Below are 21,942 nucleotides of genomic sequence, written 5' to 3' on the forward strand. Positions count from 1 at the left end.
GTCACAGGGGCCCAGGGGCATCTCACCCTGTATCCTGTCATCTCTCTAAAGCTGAAGCTGTCCTATCAATGAAGCCATACAAAGGCAAATAAAAAAAAGCAGGAACAATGAGGAGGAGGTGAGTTCTGTTTCACTTTTTTTCGTTTCCAGGTGGCTGCTCGTGGTCGACCGGTTAGTTCATGGAGCGGTTATTTTTGCACTATTTCCTTTATTTAATGTTCTGTTTGTGCGTTTTTCATAGTCTCGTGGACATATATGTTGTCTCTTTTGGCTAGACACCAACCGTCCGTGTCATTGGCGTCTGGCTGCTTTTTTTCTAACTTTATTTAAAACTTTTCTCCCTCGCGTGACGTCTTCGTCGGCTCAGCTGTTTTTCTTTGTTTGTTTACACTGCCGGCCAGCTCCCAGTCCAGTACTTACACTACTGCTGGATTACTTCCCGCTGCCAGGGAAACTACATCGACCTCAGCATGGAGACCAGGGGACTTTTCTGGGCTCTGGTTTCTCTGCTTTTCTGGCTGTCTGTGGAGTTTATCTTGCCGTATTACAACAAACTCAATCTTCCCGACGGGCAGCGAGTCACCTACACCAGAGCCTTTCTGCTGCAGCTCGCCCCCCACCCCCATCAAGCCGTTACTACGGACTCATTACCTGAGGAAATTCGACGGGACAATTCTTCAAATAAAGAAGACTCGACCTACAATAAAAAGAAGGTAACCAGGAGAGGTAAGAAAAAGGGTGGACTTAGGGCCAGACTGAAGAGGGAGAAATGTAAACACCGGGCGCTCCCCTCAGTCATCCTGGCTAACGTGCGCTCTTTGCGCAAAAAAACAGACGAGCTGCAAGCTAACGTTAACCACATGCATGAATACAGGAATGCCTCAATTCTTGCATTCATGGAAACGTGGTTAAAAAACACAGACAGTGATGACATGCTGCACATAGATGGCTTTGGGTCCCCTTTAAGACTTGACCGAGACACTGAGCTTTCCAGTAAGAAACATGGCGGCGGCGTGTGTCTCTACGTAAACACACGCTGGTGCTCAACGGTAATCGTCAGAGAGGAGCTGTGCAACACCGAAATTCAAGCTTCTGGCTGTCTCCCTCCACCTTTTCTATCTTCCCAGAGAATTCCCACAGCTCTTTCTCATCCTGGTTTACATTCACCCCAGAGCAAATGCATCTACAGCAATAGAGCACATTAAGGAAACCATACACAGACTTGAACTCATATCCCCAGACTCATCCAAATTCATCCTGGGAGACGTCAACCACTGTGAAGCTGACAAGTCACTGAAAGGATATCAGCAATATGTCACCTGCACCACCCGCCAGGGAAAGACTCTGGATAAATGTTATGGATCTGTTCCAGATGCATACAGATCCATTTCTCTTCCCTCTCTTGGCTTTGCTGACCACAACACCATCCTGCTGGCACCAGCCTACACCCCGGTCATAAGGAGGACAGAGAAGGTTATCAAAAACATCAAGCAGTGGACCAACAACAGCATTGCAACTCTGCAGGGATGCTTCGAATCCACAGACTGGGATAACCTTCTCGCCCCTCCAGCAACATCAATGAGCAAGTGGACGCGGTGTCCTCATACATCTCTTTTTGTCATTCCCACCAAAAAGGTTACTGTCTATGTCACATGGGTAAAGAGCCTCTCCCCGCCGGCATTGACACGTGTGCTACAGCTCTCCCCCCACAGATAAGACTCTGAACTGTTTTTATTGGACCTTCGCTCCCCCCTTAGTTTTAGCTTCCCTCTTTTTAGCCTTTTAGCGTCTTTTTACCAGCTCCCCTGCCTTACCCTTTTTATGGACTTTTATCTGTGGTTTTAACCTGATTTTATTCTGTGAATAAATATCAGTGTTTGTGTTCCTCCAGTTTTGTGGTGTTTCTTGGTTTTAGCAATTTGCTCTCTCACCTGATTTTAAACTATACAGTCATTTTTAATACATCTTTTATAGCCTATTTATACAAACATCATCACACATATAACCGTGACATCTACCCAAACAATAAACCCTGGATAACCAAAGAACTAAAGGAAATCCTCAACAAAAAGAAAAGAATATTCTTTACTGGCACCGAATCTGAAAAAAAGGAGGTTAACAGAGAGGTGAAGCGTGCCATAAAAAATGCCAAGCTGAAATACAAGGACAAAATGGAGGAAAAATTCACACAAGGGAGCCTCCGCTCAGCTTGGCAGGGAATCAAAAACATGGCTGCTGTGAACTCTGCTCCCCAACGACCTTAACTCCTTTTTTTCAAGATTCGAGACGGACAACATCACCCAGATAGAAGACATTATCTCCTCCCTCACACCTGCAGAAGCTGAACTCTCCTTCAACACGGAGGAGGTGGTGAGAGCCCTCAGGAGGACCAAGGAGAGCACAGCACCTGGCCCAGACAACATCAGTGGCCGGGTCCTGCGGTGCTGTGCAGAGCAGCTGGGGGGCGTGTTTCAGCTACTGTTTCAAAGATCTATGGACAGCGGCACTGTTCCCCAGTTATGGAAGCACTCCACAGTGGTCCCCATCCCCAAGAAGAGCTCTGTCAAGGCTCTGAACGACCTGAGGCCTGTGGCTCTCACCTCACTCGTGATGAAGGCTATGGAGAGGGTCATCAAGAACCACATCATCAAGGTCACTGACCCACTGATGGACCCTCTCCAGTTCGCTTATTGCGCAGGCAGAGGGGTTGATGATGCTAAAATATACATCATGGACACTATACATAAGCATCTAGAACACCCCAACACCACAGCCAGACTCCTGTTTGCAGACTTCTCCTCTGCATTCAACACCCTACAGCCACACATCCTGGCAAAGAAACTCTTCACCCGCTTCCACCTGGATGACCAGCTGATCCTGTGGATTACAAACTTCCTGACCAACAGGTCACAGAGGGTTCTGGTCAACAACACCTTCTTTGACCTCGCCTTCACCTCTACTGGCTCCCCTCAGGGCTGCGTCCTCTCTCCTCTGCTCTTCATCCTCTACACCGATGCCTGCAGGTCCACCCATCCAGACTGTCATCTGGTCAAGTATGCGGATGACACAGTTCTCCTGTCGCTGCTCTCAGGCCCCTGACATCACCACAGCTCAGCGCTTCATGAGTTTGTGGAGTGGTGTGATAACTCCTGCCTGGAGTTAAATGTGGAGAAGACCAAAGAGATGGTGGTGACCTTTTCCAGCAAGCAGAGGGAGCTGGCAGCAGCAGCTGTCAGCACAGTACATGGGAAGACTGTAGAGGTGGTGGACGAGTACAAATACCTGGGCACAATCTTCGACTGCCAGCAGCAGCAGTATCTCCTGAGGAAACTCAACACGTTTGGGGTCAACACAAACATCCTCCGGACATTATATTACTCATTCATTGAGAGTGTAATCATATTCTCAATAACCTGCTGGTTTCACTCCACCAGCCTGCAAAACAGGACCCGCCTGCAGAGCACTGTCAAAGTCTGCTCTAAAATCATCGGACTTCCGGTCAGAACACTCTCAACCGTGTGTGAGCAGCAAACACTGAGACGGCGCTCAGGATCCTACAGGACCCCTCACACGCTCTGTTCCCAGTGTTTGAGTGGCTCCCCTCAGGACGCCGGCTCCGCTGCCCGGGCTGCAGGACACAGAGGAGGAGAACAAGCTTTGTTCCCAGAGCTGTTCAACTCCTCAACTCCCAACCAACCCTGCCCCGCTGCCTCCCTGCTCTGGACCCTGGACCCCATCCCCCCATCCCCCCTTCCCCATCCTGCTAACGGACAATAATCTACACACATCCCCACTTTATCTTTGCATATTTATAGTATTTATACGGACATTCAATCTACTCAGTACCAACTTGCAACTTATGTAGATACTGCTTATATTCCTTATTCTATTTATAACCTTTTATATTTTATACCTTTTTACATTTGTATATTTATTTTTTATTTTTTATTTTAACTAGCTGACTGTTCTGTGTTGTGCTGTATATCTGTTAAATGTTGTGTTGTGTACAAATGCTCCACGTGCCTTACCTTGAATTGCCCCCCGGGGACAAATACATTTTTTTGAATTTTTTCATTTGAATGAAAACTCCAAATTGCCTCTCTGGCGGTTTTATTTAACAGCCCCAAATCATATTAAAAAAAAAAATTTATCAATGCATTTTAGTCCTCCATGTGACATTCCGGTTCGTATTAGGGTAACAACAGTCCATTGCTTGCAACATTTACAGTTTCAGTAAGACACACAGTTTCCCTCTAGTCAGTTACTGCTGTAATAAACATATTCACACTGACCTGATGTTCGATTGACATTAGTAAATAAATCACCTTTACTCACATTATATCACTGGTCCAAAAACTCTTCCCCCAGTTAGTGCAATTCAAATTATGATGCAATGCTCCTTTAAATACATCAAATTTGACACTAGCTGCACATTTGCAGACCCTTAAACTGTTTGGACTAAAAAGTACTTGTGTTACATGTTCAAACTAGGGCTGTCAAAGTTAAGGCGATAATAACGCGTTAAAGGATAACTACCGTTTTTACAACCTGGACCTTATTTCTAGCAAAATATATGGTCATTTACTCACCCAGATAACTTTGGTGTCATTTGAAGTTGTTCGGACGAAATTAGATCCAGTGTACCGCCGATATATCCATATAAAAATCGAGTGACGGGGCACCGAAGCGCAGCCTCTATGAGCATTATCTGCCACGAAACTAGTTCATTTCACCAATATTTTGTCACAATATGCTAGTGCTATTCCCCTCTGAGTCCGGGCTCGTCTATTGTCAACATCCGGGGTCTGTAGGTTGATCTACTACCTCTGACCTGGAAGATGTCGCCTCTGAGCTGCGCTCGCACCCGCGACAGCCCGGCTTGTTTACCTGTAGCTGCTACTGCTAGTTTGACCCCGGATGTTGATAACGGACGAGCCCGGACTCAGAGGGGAATAGCACTAGCATATCGTAACAAAATATTAGTGAAATGAACTAGTTTCGTGGCAGATAATGCGTTATATAGAGGCTGTGTGTCGATGCCCCGTCACTCGCATTATATGGATATATCGGCGCTACACTGGATCTAATTTCGTCCGAACGACGCCAAATGACACCAAAGTTATCTGGGTGAGTAAATGACCATATCTTTTGCTAGAAAAAAGGTCCAGGTTGTAAAAAACGGTAGTTATCATTTAATGCAAATTCCTCTTAATGCCGTCAATTTTTTTGACATGCGATTCACACACGCACATTACGACCCTCTGCCTGCTCCGTACTTTCTTGCTATTTCTTAACATAGAAAATGTGCAAATCAGTCAGATAATGTATGTCATTTATATCTCAAAACTACACCCACAGAAATCTATATTTAAAGCTCCAACATGAATTCAACTTGATGCTGCCCTGCTTTGTAAATGCCTTTTTAACTATGAGTCTTGAAAGTCTGTATTCATGCTGCTTTTCTGTTTCTATGTCCGCCTTCAGTCCAGCCAGCACAATTACAGGAAGCACCACATATACAGTACAGACCAAAAGTTTGGACACACCTTCTCATTCAAAGAGTTTTCTTTATTTTCATGACTATGAAAATTGTAGATTCACACTGAAGGCATCAAAACTATGAATTAACACATGTGGAATTATATACTTAACAAAAAAGTGTGAAACAACTGAAAATATGTCTTATATTCTAGGTTCTTCAAAGTAGCCACCTTTTGCTTTGATTACTGCTTCGCACACTCTTGGCATTCTTTTGATGAGCTTCAAGAGGTAGTCACCTGAAATGGTCTTGTCCTGTTGAAAAATAAATGATGGTCCAACTAAACGCAAACCGGATGGAATAGCATGCCGCTGCAAGATGCTGTGGTAGCCATGCTGGTTCAGTATGCCTTCAATTTTGAATAAATCCCCAACAGTGTCACCAGCAAAGCACCCCCACACCATCACACCTCCTCCTCCATGCTTCACGGTGGGAACCAGGCATGTAGAGTCCATCCGTTCACCTTTTCTGCGTCGCACAAAGACACGGTGGTTGGAACCAAAGATCTCCAATTTGGACTCATCAGACCAAAGCACAGATTTCCACTGGTCTAATGTCCATTCCTTGTGTTCTTTAGCCCAAACAAGTCTCTTCTGCTTGTTGCCTGTCCTTAGCAGTGGTTTCCTAGCAGCTATTCTACCATGAAGGCCTGATTCACACAGTCTCCTCTTAACAGTTGTTCTAGAGATGTGTCTGCTGCTAGAACTCTGTGTGGCATTGACCTGGTCTCTAATCTGAGCTGCTGTTAACCTGCGATTTCTGAGGCTGGTGACTCGGATGAACTTATCCTCCGCAGCACAGGTGACTCTTGGTCTTCCTTTCCTGGGGCGGTCCTCATGTGAGCCAGTTTCTTTGTAGCGCTTGATGGTTTTTGCGACTGCACTTGGGGACACTTTCAAAGTTTTCCCAATTTTTCGGACTGACTGACCTTCATTTCTTAAAGTGATGATGGCCACTCGTTTTTCTTTACTTAGCTGCTTTTTTCTTGCCATAATACAAATTCTAACAGTCTATTCAGTAGGACTATCAGCTGTGTATCCACCTGACTTCTGCACAACACAACTGATGGTCCCAACCCCATTTATAAGGCAAGAAATCCCACTTATTAAACCTGACAGGGCACACCTGTGAAGTGAAAACCATTTCAGGTGACTACCTCTTGAAGCTCATCAAGAGAATGCAGAGTGTGTGCAAAGCAGTTATCAGAGCAAAAGGTGGCTACTTTGAAGAAACTAGAATATAAGGCGTATTTTCAGTTGTTTTACACTTTTTTGTTAAGTACATATTTCCACATGTGTTAATTCATAGTTTTGATGCCTTCAGTGTGAATCTACAATGTCAATAGTCATGAAAAGAAAGGGAACTCATTGAATGAGAAGGTGTGTCCAAACTTTTGGTCTGTACTGTACATAATAATACACTTTAGTCATCTTTAGGATGAAACAGGTCAGCCTGTGTAAAAAACTGCAGATTTTGTTGGTGTCTGTCCTAAAAGCACAGCCTCTGTGCTGAGTCAGGATGAACAAATTCTTGGATGGATTCAACACAGTGTTACTCACACCACTGAACAGCATTTGACTGACAGAGCTGAGTCATTCACACACATACACACCAAAGTGAAGCTCAAGCTGATTTACAGGAACACTTTAGAAATAAAGTTTGATTTACTGACTAACTAGTCAAGGATATTAGTCGTAAAAACAAAAGTGCTTGCCACAATACCATTAAAGACTACGAAATAAACATTCTGAAGGCCAGACGACTTAGCAGGAATGCATCAACTGAGGACAGTAGCTAAACTGCAGTCATGGGATAAAAATATCTGATCAGGATTTTTTTTCTAGCATGAAATGTCTCAACAACTGTTGTATAGACTGCCATGTAATTTGATACAAACAGTAATGTTCCCCTCAGGAATAATTGTAACAACTGTGGTGGTCATCTTGCACCATCACCATCAGTTTTTTTTTTTTTTGTTTTTTTTAGTTGTCCAATACTTTAATTTATGACCAAATACCTGCAAAACACATCCAATATTTTCTATGATTTAAGATTTTTTCCTTAAAATGAACACTGGATCCTAGTGAGGAAAAAAAATTATTCACTTGGCATTTTGTTGTTCTCATTAGAGATGTGCTCACATCTCTGATCCAACGCAATAACAGCAGAAATTAAAGTCACAACATTCGGGTAGCCTAAAAACAGAAGATGCCCTGTTTACAGCAGTGCTTCTCTTCTGTGTTCAGTCCCAGGGTACAGGGATAGGCGATATAGGCGGTCGCCTAGAGCACCATCTGCTGGAGGGGCACTGCCAGTCACCCTCGAGGGAGAAAAAAAAACAATAATAATTTTCAATGCCCATTGGCGCCCTCCCTTCGTGTTCTGTCTTGAAAACAATAAATATTAACAAAATAAATAAACAGATAAACAATTACATGTTTCTCACTTGTGGTGCTGAGTCACGTGACATGTAGTCATTGGCTGCGCACCTCATAGGGTCAGATAGGTGTCACGTCAAGTGACAGACAGGTTCTGTTTTTTTATTTTGCGAGATGAAACGGCCGTCAAATCCCTCGGGTGCGCGATACCGAAAGAGAAGAAAAGAGGGGAAGTACCGATATAAAGGTAACATTATGTCATCTTTTTTTAAATGCCGTTTTGTGTGAAGACGTTTCATTTATATTAGCTTGTTAGCTAGGTTGAAATAAAGCAACGCTGGCTTAACACGCTAGACAATGACACTGATAGCTACTACGAAGGATAAATGACTCATGAGTCACAGTAGAGGCCAACACGTCCAGATGCGCCACCAGTGCAGGTTGTACTCTGTGTTGTTTATTGTGAAATAGTAGTGAATCTTTTATTATAAGGTAATCATACATGTTATGTTGAACACACCACTTATGCAAATAACTGCTGCAAGCTGCAACAGTTGTTTGTCCTATTCTGTCTGCTGTAGTTTTTGTTTTGTTTTGTTTGTACAGTAATAAGTGGATCTACTCTATCTGTCTAGATGCGCTCAAAATATTTCCAGACGCCCCTAACAGCTGCTGGAGAGGGGCCTTCTGATGCAACATCCACACCACTCTCTGAAGCATGTAAGTTTAGCCAATTGTTTGTGGTCTCTTACGCACTGCTATGTTGTTGTTGTTGTTGTTATGATTATTATTATCATTATTGTTGTTGTTGTTGTGACTGAATGGTACAAGCTTGTTAGCAATTACAGTAAATTTAGGTTTTAGGCAAATAAAATATAGTTTATTTGTACAGTACCTACTTTATATCGAACCTTATTAATTAATTTATTAAATGAAGTAGAATGACACAACAAATTTAACAGTATGGATGTACTCTATGTTTGAATAGAGCTACAAATCAGGCGTCATGCAGCAGCGCGCTACCACATCAACCACACCACCCACCTCTGAAAGTTAGCTTGAAGCAGGTGAGTTATGTAATTGCATGTTACAGCTGCAGTCACATTACTGAACAATACTATGGTTATTCATAATTTATGCTTCAGATGTGTTTATTGCCTGATGTGCTGTTATTTGTAAATTAGTTGAAACACATGCTGTAAAGAGTGACTTGAAAGTTCATTGTTGTCATTCAAATAAAACTGTTGTGAGTGTTCAGATAGTTCAGATGTTGTCATTCTATTGTATGATGGTGTTCTTTTTTTTTATGGGGGGGGGGGGGGCGCTAGAGCCAGGGAAAACCACAGTGGAAGAGGGCCTACTGGGGGTCCTATACATGTGCTTTGCTGTAGTTTTTTCACTCTGATCTGAACTGTCAGTGATTTAGCAGCATATGAGTAAATGAGGCTAAAATGACTGCAGCTCAGCCCCCTTTCTACCAGCGCTCAGTTTCCCTGCACTCTCAGCCCCAACTATTTCAAACCATCCACTGTATCCTACATATGATCCATCAGCCTACCAGTCACTGTATGCTACATACTGTATATTCCTTAGCTTTCCCGCCAGCTGTTTCAGTTTAAACAGTCCCTCAGCCGTTCTCAGCTGTGCCTCCACTCACTGCTCAGCTAGTCCTGGTGCCAACAATTCCCAAGTTGGTGCATGATAGTGTGAAAGAATTCACAGATCTGAAGATCGCACCGGACAATTTGTTGACTCGACATACTGAACTGTCTGAACACTATAAATATTGAATCCTTCAGAAGCGCAGGCTATTGCTCAGGCTCGTCATCACCACCCTCACACGGAAGGCTGCAGTGATACACTCTTAACCCTTACAACCTCCAGGATCGTGGAAGTGTAAAGGCTGATGTGCAAAGGCTGTCATCCAAAATGGGTCAACAGAACATACCAGCTAAGTCCCTGAAAGTTAAAGGGGGCAAACCCTCTAATGTACAGAAGCCAAGGAGCCAGCCAACTGTGACAATCCATGATGTAAGTGAGACCTCTAGAGCAGAACCTGGAGCGGGAGTCAACTATTTAGGGCCCTATGAGTTGAAGATAGCACGTTGCCATTAAAAACACTGGGGACTGATCATTTAAATGCAGAGTACTCCCTCTGATGTACTGTCACTTCTCACATGTGTTGCAACAGTGCGTCATCTAGAGATTCTTGCCTTTTTTTTCTCGCAAAACGTATGTCATTCTCAGCAAAGATAAACCTGAAAACAACCTGTAGACAGTCATATTGACTTCCTACCAGTGTTTCACGACAGTTGTAATGTCTGTATCTGTAGATTATGTCACAGACATGGAGATAATACACAACAGGTGAAGGGCAGTTTTTTCCTGTGCACTCTTTTTCTTAATCTCCTTCCCTCCCCCTTCTTTCCCCGTCTTGCATTCTCACTCTTTCAGCGGGGGTAAAGGAAAATCACATCATATTTATCGATAATTATCAAAGGCAAACTCCATGTAAACAGAGAGGGCAGGCAGGGGTCAACCATGCCTCTCACTAAAATATAACTTTATGTTCCTTCCTTGCCCACAGTTGCTCTAATAGGCTGGGAGCCAGGTCCATCCCTCAGGATGTTTTTTGCTACCTTTTTTTCACTATTATTTCCTGTTATGCCATACATTCGGCCATCACAAGTTGATAACCTCCACCCCCAACTCAGGGCCATTTGGCCTCAGGGGCCAAAAAAAAATCCCTTTTTGGGAAAAGCTTCCGGCGAAATGATGTAATTGCATATATTAGGATACTACAACTGCATAAATGTTCAGATAAGTCTGAAATTTTGCATGGTGTATCCTGACACATAGGGGAAACTGTCAGAATAATATTCTGGGGCTTACTCTCTTTCTATTTTCAAATATCACCCTCAGTTTATCCCAAAAGACAAAAAAATGCGTGTCCGCCTGACAAATTGTCATCAAAGGTGATCATTCTCAAGCATTTTACTATACATATCACTGCCTTACATGGATATAAAAAGAATTCCCACATTTGTAGGCTTCAATTTAAGTCCAAGATGACCTTTCTATTTAGAAGATTACACCTGCTATGACCAAAGTTCTCCAGTGTACCTCAAATCGGAGAAAACAGAACCTTCAGCATTACCCTTCCAAATGGGATTAAGCATGTTTTCTTGCATATAAACAATATCTTAAACAAGAGTTGAGACTTGAGTTACGTACTGCTATACTTTCTGAAGTTAAATACATGAAAAGTGAATAATGTTACACCCCCAGGTGGTCAACATACATACATACATAGCAAGATGTGTTTTTTCATCTTCCATTGACCCGACATAACTGCTCTGCAGATGTCTTGAGAAATGGATGATGCCAGACATTCCTCCCGACATGAGGGCTTTTTATCTCCACAGATGAGGTTTAAAACAAATTGTAAAACCTCAGAAGGAATCTCCTCATTTGGATCGTGGAGATCATGAGCCCTTGGAGGCCAAGGTAGTGGTTCAGAGCTTTTGAAGGCTGTTTTCTCCAATCAGTAATTCCCAACTCCTAAGCTGAACGCACTGTCACCTTCATGGACTCTAGGGATTTACTTAACAAAAATGTGTCTTTGAATGGGCAAGATAAGAAGTCAATACAATCTTTGAGATCAGGGCAGCATTCTATTTTTTGTCTCAGGTTATGGCTTGTGATCTCAGCAACAGCTGCTTCTCCAAATTCTGTCAAGGTGTCATTGTACAAGATTGTGAGATGAGCAAGTTTGATGGCCTGGCCCTTTTGGATAACTTCCGTTTTTATATGGTCATGCACCCGAGACAAAGCTTTACTGATCAGTGCCTTCTTTGTAGCTATTTCAGACGCTGCAGCTTAAGTGTTAGGCTGGGGTGCTCTCTTTACTAAGTACTGCTTGCGACAGCAAATTATGAAACTGTGCCTCCTTGGCAAAAAGATCAACTCCTCTGATTTTGCACAAGTCTTCACCACCAAGTTCCATTGCTTTTTTCTCTATATTTTTCTATGCATTTGATTGGAATTTCTGCAAGCTATATCTGTTCCTGGACACTTTCTTCACTGTGCTGCTTCTGCAGAATATGCAATAACTGCAAAACAAAACTGAAGAATCCATATGCTCACATTTCAGTCTAGTGGAGCTAGTTTCTGCTTGACACTTGCTTAAAGCACGTTTAGCATTGCGGAAAAACATGTGTTGACAGTGTTCATGATACCCACAATCAGAAGACAATTAATCAGGAATTGATTCACAAACATCTTGCATACCACCTCAATCAAACGTTTGTGTCTGAAGTTTCTTTTTCATACCATGGATAGCAGTAAATGCACTCAGTGGATCAGCCTTAGAAGACAAAGGTATGAACTTATCATTTACTGTCCCCTTGCAACCATGCAGGATGCAGTTTTCCAGAGATGGCTGAGGTGGTGGCTGATTCCTCTTCCTATTCTTCTTTGAAGAACTTTGGCAAGCTGTCCAGTCTTCATCATCTTGTCGTTCCTTTGACATGTTGACTGTTCTAGATATTGTTGGGTCAAAAGTCAAAGAAACCATGACACCTGTAGGACAAGTGGAGCAGTGTATTGCCTCCCTGTTGAGGAGAGGAAAATCCCCAAACTAACACCAGTTGATTAGCTGACTGAGAGCACCTTCCTGCAGTCTTTCAGCAGGATCACTCTGCACTCCAGTGTGGATTCAAACAACAGAGGAGAGACTGCTGTTCAGCTTGGGTCAAACCATGAAGGAGCTACTGGTATGGATGAACCAAAATGATATTGATAGAAAATGTTTGTTTTGTTGCTGAAAACAGAAAAGGTGTAGTTTGGTTTCTTGCATGATTGGGATAGACAGCAGCAGGCCTATTCATGTTGAGCAGCAGTGAAGCAGCCTGCTGGGTTTTGTTTGTCTCTTTGCTGTTGCAAATTGATTTCATGCTTCAATGTCAATGATAATTGAGAAATAATATTTGATGATTGAGAAATTGGATGTACATGGTAATCAAATATTGTAGAGATTAAAACAGTTAAGTTAAAGTTAATAATAATTATAATTTGAATAATAAATTACTTTAAAAAATGACTAAAACCTTTAAGACATTTGTTTGTTTGAAAGTAATGATAGTTGTACATTTCTGTTTCTGTTTGAAGGTTTTCAACCTAATATTTCCTCCAATAAGAAAATAAAATTGAGAAGAGGAAAGGAGTTGTCCCATTGAATCCTTTATGGTTGGCCAGGTCATTTTTCAAGTTTGGGCAGAAGCTGAGCAGAGTAAACCACAGGATAACTTGTCAGATATGCTGTTGCATTGCACCCATCTGAAAATGAATGTATTTATTAATACAATGAAATAATGTATTCAATGTGCCAATAGACATTAAAGGCTCGGTAGGCAGCTTATTTTTTGGCAATATTGGGCAAAAACTTCCATAATAACCTTGGGAATAATGTAAATGAAGTGATGTGAGAGAAGAACAGACCTCTGTGCCTCCTCCAGGCTCTGTTTTCAGCCTGCAAAGAATCTGCCCCGTGACGGAAGACTTTGACCATTCACAGAGCAGCTGAGAGAGCGAGCCCTGTGATCGGCTGTTCTACTAAAGCAGATGCGCGTTCACGTCTCTTCGGTGGAAACCCAGTCTGCAGCAATGGCGGATGACCGGACAGGAAAGATTGCGATTCCACGGTTGGAAACACCCGCTTTCAGTGCAAAACAATCTAAGAAGAGGAAGACGGATTTGTCAAAAAGGGAGTATAAAAAACAGTCTGACAACAAACGCAATAAAACGCATATCAATATCGGCGTTGCGTTTCAAAGATGGAGAGAAGTTCGGGATAACATTGGTTTGTGTGATGTCCGCAGACGCAGCCACACCATGAGCACACTGTCGGTAACCCCTCGCACTCACATTTCTGTTTTGATCATTTAAACACTTAAGTTTATTTCTGCACATTATTATTATTATTATTATTATTATTATCATCATTATTAGTATTGCACAACAACACAACACAACACGGGCAGTGCGAGTAAACAAATAAATGCAGGACACATAGTCTTTTGATTTCATACATCATACAGACTTTATTTACTTTAAGCACGTCATGGTCACACATTTGCAAGTGCACACATTTGTGTTGACTATGGTTTTGCTGTTATTTATTTGTTAATTCTTTCTGTCCTGTTCTGTTTTATTTACCATGCCCGCCGCGGGGGTCCCGAGTCTGGCCAACTCCGGCGTCGTGGTGGGGCGTGCTGCAACGATTGGGGTCCGGGCGGAAACCAGCCAAAAGACGGGCAGTCTTTTTCCGCCAGTTTAAGACCCGCTCAGCATGATCCAACTGCTGTCCAGTCATGGGGGGGGGGATTTAAGATTTTGTTGGGATTTTGTTATGGTTAATTTGGGTTAGATAATTTTGTGTATATATGTAAATATTAGTTTAAATAGGTTATTTCTGTAGAAATCTTTAGCTTGTCTTTTCCATAATGTTGGTTCTTTTGTAAGCTTAATTGATTTGATAATTACCCTGTCATTTATTTTGGTTTAGTCAAGTAGTATTTAAGCAGTTCTTTTTGTTTCATTTGGCAGAAGAGAGGTGGAGGGTATGTTTGGGTTGTGGTGTGTCTTTTTGGTTTTGTTAAGTTAACCTTTAAAGGGCCCTAAATCTTTTGTTAACCGTTTGAGTTTTTGACTTATGTTCAACAAAAGAAAATACATTTAATTTATTTGTGATCATTTTGAGTCTGCGTCCCTGTGTTGACTGCTGGGTCCCTCACAGTTTGAAGTTGGACTCGGAGCTCGCTGTTCTTCTCTTGGACAGGTAAACTGCTAAATTATTTTTCCTCTAACAACTACAGTTGCTGTGATGGTGGTTAGGTTGTGTGGGCTGATTTACCATGTAAACAGCCAGGTGACAGCGGCTACCGATAACGCATTGTCGGAAGTTGCTAATACATTAGCCTTCTGCTAACCATAGCCAAAGACATACGACTGCTGCTAATACAAAATCAAGTTTATGTTGATACGTTAGAGTCCCGAATCAAACTATACCACCTCAAACGTCTTCACATACCTACAAGTTTGCTAAGAATGGCAGTAAATTCCCTTCTATAATTTTAACTATCGAGCCACTGGCCGCTGTTCTGGGACATATTTGTCACCTGGGTCCGGGTCCGGGCTGCTCTGAATATATATATGTAACAAGTGTAAAGTAACACAATTTTGCATTATGACAAACAAGACTCAGCCTGATGTGTTTTCAGATTATCTATGCCGATCAAACGGACACTAAAACTTAGACGCTAACATTAGCAAGAGGCTATTTTTATTTACACTGAGTGACTAACGTTACTACAAAGTTTGAGCTGTTGGCCAAGGCAGCTAACGATGCTATAGTTTGAATAAAATGTGCTACATTGCTTCAAAACATTAGCCTGTCATTAGTCTTAAAAATAAAGAACGGCTTCATTTGCTCAAAGTTATAACTGAATAACTCCTGATGTCAGACCTATCGGCTAACGTTACTTTAGCCGATAGGGTCAGAGCTGAGGAGATGAGACCCGTGTAGACGCAACGATCACCTTTTTTCTTGGATTCCTGCCTACTAGGGGTGTGCAGAGCAGCCGATATTTACAGTTAGTTACACTTCTAATTTTCATTATAGTGTAAGTATTCTTTAATTATCCATTATAATAATTATGGATATGCAATATTGGTTGATGTTTTTCCATAAATCCAGCAATGAACATGTAACAAGGAATGTCATTGAAAAGAAAATAACATAACAGCCATTACCTTATCCATGGTTAAACCAACAACTAATAAAATATGATTGTGAACATTATGAACCCCACCACCACCCGTCCTTGTTGGAGGACGTTGAACAGACAGAATAAAAACAAATAATACTTAAAAGAACTGTTCTTTCTAATGCACAGAGCTCCAAGAACTAAACTTGATCTGTAAATAATATGACATAGTAGCCTATAGCTAACGGTCATTATGCTTCTGGCCTCTACCTGGTCTTTTTACTAAACTTAACCAACTCCTCTCTTCATTGCCTAAAACCCAACCAAAGCACCGAGCAAAGAATTTTTTCTCTCCCCCGGTCTGCTGTCAGCAGGGTCGCCGGCTGCAGCAGCCTCGCGCCCGTGAAGTGGGCTCAAGCCGCGTTCAGCCGCGCTCGAGCGGAGCGGGGGAGAGAAACAATGTGTATTTCTTTTACTCTGTGGAAGATCTCCCAACGGAGTGAGGGACAAAGCAAGTGGGACAGATCTGCCCAGTCCCTGAGCAGCGCGCGTTTCACAGACAAGCCACAACGCAGAGAGTAAACAACGTCACCTGGTTCAGCAGCACCATGGACAGCTGCGGGGGCGGGGGGGTCGGAACAGCGGTGTTTTGACGCCCCCACCCCGACTCCTGAACGTCACTCACTCACTCATCCGGGCATGTACTGCGGTCTCATGAGGAAACGTAGCTTTTTGATATGATGTTTTTCTTGTTCCCGAATACAAATATTTTTTAAAGTATTTGTTCGAAATAAGTATTTGTTAAAAACACGTTATTTGTGCTTTTCCGAATACCGTATTCGGGTTCGGCTCCACCTCTACTGCCTACTGAGCCCTTAATTGAGATACAATTTTTCACATTTAATTGACGTCTAACCTCAGAAACGGACTAATTTTCTCATTGACTTTGGGCAGTGGCTGATTCTTCTTCTTTGTAGCACTCTGGCGTCTGTTTGGCACCTTGACTATACTGTAATAAACCTTTTTTCTGACGTGAGAAATGTAGAGAGCGCGTACACAGAATATTTCTACTGTGTACACATTTGAGGAGGAGGAAACCCAAAAGGTACAGATAGTAGTGATCTTTATTAACACAAATTTATAAATTACAGCAAATAGCTTAGCACGCAAGTGTAACAGAGTTTTGCTGTTGATTCCATTTACACAGTGACAGCCAATCACATATAACTTTATTCATGTATCACGGACGCTCACTGGTTAGCAGGGCTCTCCTCAGCACATAAATATGGGCTGTGACGTAAACACAGTGCCAGTATGCGAGGATTGAGCCCATGGTAGGTTTGTTACACGAAGCACAGCGTTATAGCCTACTGAAACTGTGTAAACAATGTCATGTAATAATGCAGTTATCATGATATTATGTTCAGGAAGCTGGTGACAGTTTTACATGTAACTAAATGTGTTACAGAGGGTTTATTTTGTTTAATGTTTATAACTAGCGACCTTAGCTCGAAGGCTAAGCTAACTTGCTAATTTTCCTCCATGAAGCTGTGCCGAACGAGTGCTGTGCTTGACCGCGAGCTGACCAGTCATTTCCGTATCATTGTCCAGGCAATAAAAGTCCGGTCCTGAAGCTAAGAGAGTGTCGGTCCTTCTATCAAATAAACAACACAACGCAGACAACTGTTACACAAGTATGGGACACAGTGTGAGTCATATAGCCTACTCCCCTTGGTGCCACTCATGGGCCAGACACAGGTGTATGGCCGCTGCCAACATAGACCGCACCACAAGGGAATTACACCACCTTTGGGCAAGGCAAGGCAAGTTTATTTGTATAGCACAATTCAGACACAAGGCAACTCAAGGTGCTTTACAGGCAATGGGAGCATGCCGTGCTCCGATTGCTATTTCACAGGGTAACACTACAAACTTGTTCCAGCACTTAAAAAAATACCACAAATCAATGTATGACAGTTGTATGGCCAAAATGCCGAGCACCAGTGCGCCAGACAAGCCAAATACCTCAAGACAGGGATCACTGACCGAAATGTTTTTAAGTGTCACTCCATATGAACGTAATTCAAAACGGCACGGGGAAATCACTCAGGCAATAGCCGAGTTCATAGCTAAAGATATGATGCCTCTCAGCACAGTGACCAAGCCTGGGTTCATGGCATTGATAAATATGCTTGATAAACGGTACAGTATACCCTCCCATACATACTTCAGTCAGACTGCCATAACAGACCTGTACAAAAAGTGCAGAGAGAAAGTCACCGCGGAGCTTAAAACGGTGGAGTTTTTTGCTACCACTACTGATATGTGGTCAAGCCGCACAGCTGAGCCTTACCAGAGTCTTACAGTCCATTTTATTGATGAAGATTTCAACTTCAGAGCTCGCTGCCTACAAACTACCTACTTCCCAGACGACCACACAGGGGAAAATATTGCAGCCGGCCTAAAAGAGGGGCTTGCCAGCTGGGATCTCCACGAGGAAAAACACGTCTGCATCACGACGGACAACGCGTCAAATATGGTGCTGGCTGCACGGCTTAAAGAATGGATGAGGCTCCAGTGTTTTGGGCACAGATTACATCTTGCCATTGGTAAATTATCATGGTGTGTGTGTGCGTGTGTGTGTGCAAAAGAGAGAGAAATGCGTTGATTAGTAATCAGGAAGCTGAATATACAAATACATAAATTATGTTGAGTTGTGGAAAGCGGATGGGATTAAATAAATTCATACTTCCTCCCACTCCTTTTCTAATATGTAAATTGAAATATTATGTTTTGATTTTATGTGCTTATATGTCTGTCTGTGGTGGAATGCCCACCTGCATTTATTTTCTTTTTTTGTTTGTTTTTGTTTTTTACATGTTCGAAATAAACACAAACTGTTTATGTGTTGTGTGTGTGTGTGTTTGTGTGTGAGCGAGAGAGAGGGATTATTGTATTTCAGAATTACAGAGAATGTGAGTGTGTAATAGTGATAGCCATGTATCACAAAACTCAAATTGTGTGTAATACACTACTTTTTGTTTCTTTCAGAAAATGCACTCAAAGATGTGTGTCAAGGGCAACAGCACTGTGCAGGAAGCCGGTGGGGCACTTTCCGACAGTTGGAAGAAGAAGGCAGCACTGACGGAGGCACAGAGGGAGCTCAAACTCCCTGAGCACAACCTCATAACTGAGTGCCCAACAAGATGGGGATCTAAAGAAATTATGATTTCCAGAGTGCTTGAACAGGCCAAAGCCATTTCTCAGGTATTGTCTGGTGATCGATATGCACGCTCCCTCATCCCAACCTGGCAGGATATTGACGTGTTGGAGTCAATTCACAAGGCACTGCATCCTCTACTGGAATTTACTGATGCTCTTTCTGGAGAGGAGTATGTGAGCATCTCCTACCTCAAGCCAGTTCTCCACCTTTTTGCCACATCAGTCCTGGCTAAAGATGCTGAGGACACTGACCTGACTAAATCAATAAAAACCGAAGTCCTAGCATACCTCAATAACAAATATGGAGACCCAAACATCCAGGAGCTTTTGGATATTGCCTGTTTCCTGGACCCTAGGTTCAAAATACAGTACATCAGTACTGACAACATCCCTGCTATCAAGGCCCGACTGAAGACAGAGATGGTAGACTTAGCACAACGTACATATCATTGGGTAAATGATAATTATGTATTTCACAAAAACACAATTTTTCTGTAAAATCTAACTGGAAAACTAATGGCTGTTTTTTTTCATCTAATAGGAGAAGAGGTCTCACACTGAAACTGTTCAGATGCCTCAAAGTGCACAGCCCTTGGGGGAAAAGGCGAAGAGGTCTCTTGGCAGTTTTTTCAAGAGTGCAGCCTCTCCTTCTTTGCCCGTAAAACTTGAAGATGTCGCAGAGGCAGAGGTAAACAATTACCTGATGACTCCTGCCATTGATGGAGAAGATGATCCCTTGGCTTGGTGGAGGGTGTACAAGATCAGCTACCCACAGTTGTGCACCATGGCCCGCAAGTATCTTTGTGTACCTGCCACAAGCGCTCCCTCAGAGCGTCTTTTTAGCACAGGAGGGAATATTGTGACTTGCACTCGCTCATCCTTGAAGCCAGCAAAAGTCAATATGCTGGTTTTCTTAGCAAAAAACCTGTGAGCCACTGAGAACAAAACTGTTGGATCATTATGCCTGGCAGTGCCATACTCATAGTGAACTTTAGTCTGTGTGGTGTGTTATTGTTGTGTACTTTAGATAAGTGAGGTTGATCTATATTATGCCGATGAGAAAGCCTATGAGAAAGAACATTTTACACTAAATGACATTTAGTAAATGTATCTAATATTGTGTTGCTCATATTTAAATCATTCATTATGTTTTGTTGGGAAAAAAAGAGGATAAAATAAAAAATAAATAAAAAATCACATATTAAATCTCAATTGCAATATTTGGGGAAAAAGTCGCAATTAGATTAGTTTCCCGAATCGTTCAGCCCTATCCGAGACCCTGCCCCAGGGTCTGAGCTTTAGCGCCGGCCGGCTTCGGTCAGAGTCTGCTGTGGGGTGACCGCCGGTCCAGCGCAGTGAGGCGTCTCCACGTGCAGCAGGAGAGCCTCGCCACCAAGCTGGAGAGCGGACTGTGTAAGTTATTTACAAAGAATAACTTGCAATGTTGCTTCTTGTTGACGCCCTTTATTACTCGCTCTCGTGTCACACACCAGCAGTAACTTACAACTCGAGCCGGAACGACTTTCGCTCCCGTTATAGGTACACATGAACTCAGATCAGTGCGCGCATTCACAAAACAGTCCCCTCGATACCACACTCATACGACATCTCCCCTCTTTTGAGTCATAGACATAAACGTATGCAAACAATAACCAAGAAAACCTGCAGTCTCTTCTCCTAAGAATTATACAACCGAGGCAGGTAATGATAAGAGAGAATAACAATTAACCTAAGTATGATTAACCTACAGTGTGGGTTAGTGGAACACTCTGTAACTTAATAACATGTTTCACTTGTCAGCCACTTATAACAAGGCAAGAAAGTGCTGTAACACAACAGGAAGAATAACATTAACAATGTACATCTGCTTTCAGTCCCTTCTTTCATTCTTCCTCTATTATTTTCCTGAGGTCATGGTGTAGACTGCCCATTCACCTCCATAGCTGCCGGAGATTATTCTGCTCCATTGTTGGCAAGCTATGTGTTAAGTACATACAAAGTCTTTAAATTTGTCAGGTGTACGGATGACTCTTCCTCTGCTCCGCTGGAACAGTCTCTCTGACAGGTGAATCTGGATGTGAGCACAGGGGTGATGCTGGTTGTTCACTCGCCTGCGTGCTCTCTGTCTCGTCTGACTGTTGAACAGGAAGGAAGGTTGAGCGCAGGTGGCGCCTGTTCCTCCGCAGTGTTCCACTGTCCATCTGGATCAGGTAGGACCTTGGTGTTGTGTGTGGTTGTTGGACTGTCCCTGCTGTCCCCCATTTTGACTCTCCGTCGGGTTTCACCACTACTCTCTCCCCTTTTCTGAGAGGTGGGAGTGCTCTGACACCGTGGCACCTGTTGTAAGTGTGTCTGTAGTTCTCCTTCGCCTTGGCGTCAGCTTTACGCACCTTTGTGAAGTCAGGCCACTTTGGAGCGAGGACTTTGTCAACTGTGGGCACAGTTGTCTTAATCTGACGGCCCAACATGAGCTGTGCAGGGCTGGCACCCGTGGCTTGTAGCGGTGTGGCTCTGTAGCTCATAAGAGCCAGGAACGGGTCGGCCTGTCGAAGAATCTTTTTCGCCGTCTGAACTGCCCTCTCAGCCTCACCGTTGGACTGAGGGTAGTAAGGGCCGGATGTGATGTGTCTAAAGTCATAGGCCGCAGAAAAGCTTTGAAACTCCTTACTAGAAAACTGTTGTACGTTGTCTGTGTGTAGCTCATCTGGACACCCCCACCTGGCGAAGATGTTCTTCAGTCGCGCACAGGTGGTCCCACTGGTAATGTCGGGTAAGTGTGCTATTTCCAAATAGCGAGAGAAATAGTCAATGACAATCAGGTAGTTTCTCTTTTCATACTCACAGATGTCGGCTCCGACCTTCTGCCATGGCCTTTGAGGTAGCAGTGTTGTCATCAGAGGCTCCTTCCTCTGTGTCGGTCTGATTTGCATGCATTCAGGGCACTTTGTCACCATTTCTTGGATCTCCTTCTCTAGTCCGGGCCACCACACACTCATTCGTGCCCTCTCGCAACACTTAGTGATGCCCTGGTGCCCAT

General features: G+C 43.0%; 1 protein-coding gene across 3 annotated transcripts; it reads left to right on the forward strand.

The window, feature by feature from the left end:
* Positions 1-8,056: 8,056 nt before the first annotated feature.
* Positions 8,057-20,058, forward strand: LOC311249471 (E3 SUMO-protein ligase ZBED1-like). Of its 3 annotated transcripts, XM_084340535.1 has the most exons (6): positions 8,057-8,164; positions 8,553-8,637; positions 8,906-8,984; positions 12,338-13,164; positions 18,735-19,358; positions 19,447-20,058. In XM_084340535.1, exons 4-6 carry the CDS (start codon positions 13,162-13,164, stop codon positions 19,834-19,836), a joined length of 1,017 nt encoding a protein of 338 aa, XP_084196661.1. In that variant the 5' UTR covers positions 8,057-8,164; positions 8,553-8,637; positions 8,906-8,984; positions 12,338-13,161; the 3' UTR covers positions 19,837-20,058. The 3 variants fall into 3 exon arrangements, with proteins under 3 accessions (XP_084196661.1, XP_084196662.1, XP_084196663.1); XM_084340536.1 differs by lacking the exon at positions 8,906-8,984; XM_084340537.1 differs by lacking the exons at positions 8,057-8,164; positions 8,553-8,637; positions 8,906-8,984; positions 12,338-13,164 and adding an exon at positions 18,036-18,292.
* The last annotated feature ends 1,884 nt before the right edge of the window (positions 20,059-21,942 follow it).

The sequence above is a fragment of the Pagrus pagrus genome (genome assembly GCF_965226575.1).
Source record: "Pagrus pagrus genome assembly, chromosome: 20".
Classification (NCBI taxonomy): Eukaryota; Metazoa; Chordata; class Actinopteri; order Spariformes; family Sparidae; genus Pagrus; species Pagrus pagrus.

Bases quoted from the DNA above. Each gene is read 5' to 3' on its own strand.
- LOC311249471 (XM_084340535.1), top strand. The intron at 19,359-19,446 runs GTAAATGATAAT...TTCATCTAATAG, and splicing joins CACAACGTACATATCATTGG to GAGAAGAGGTCTCACACTGA.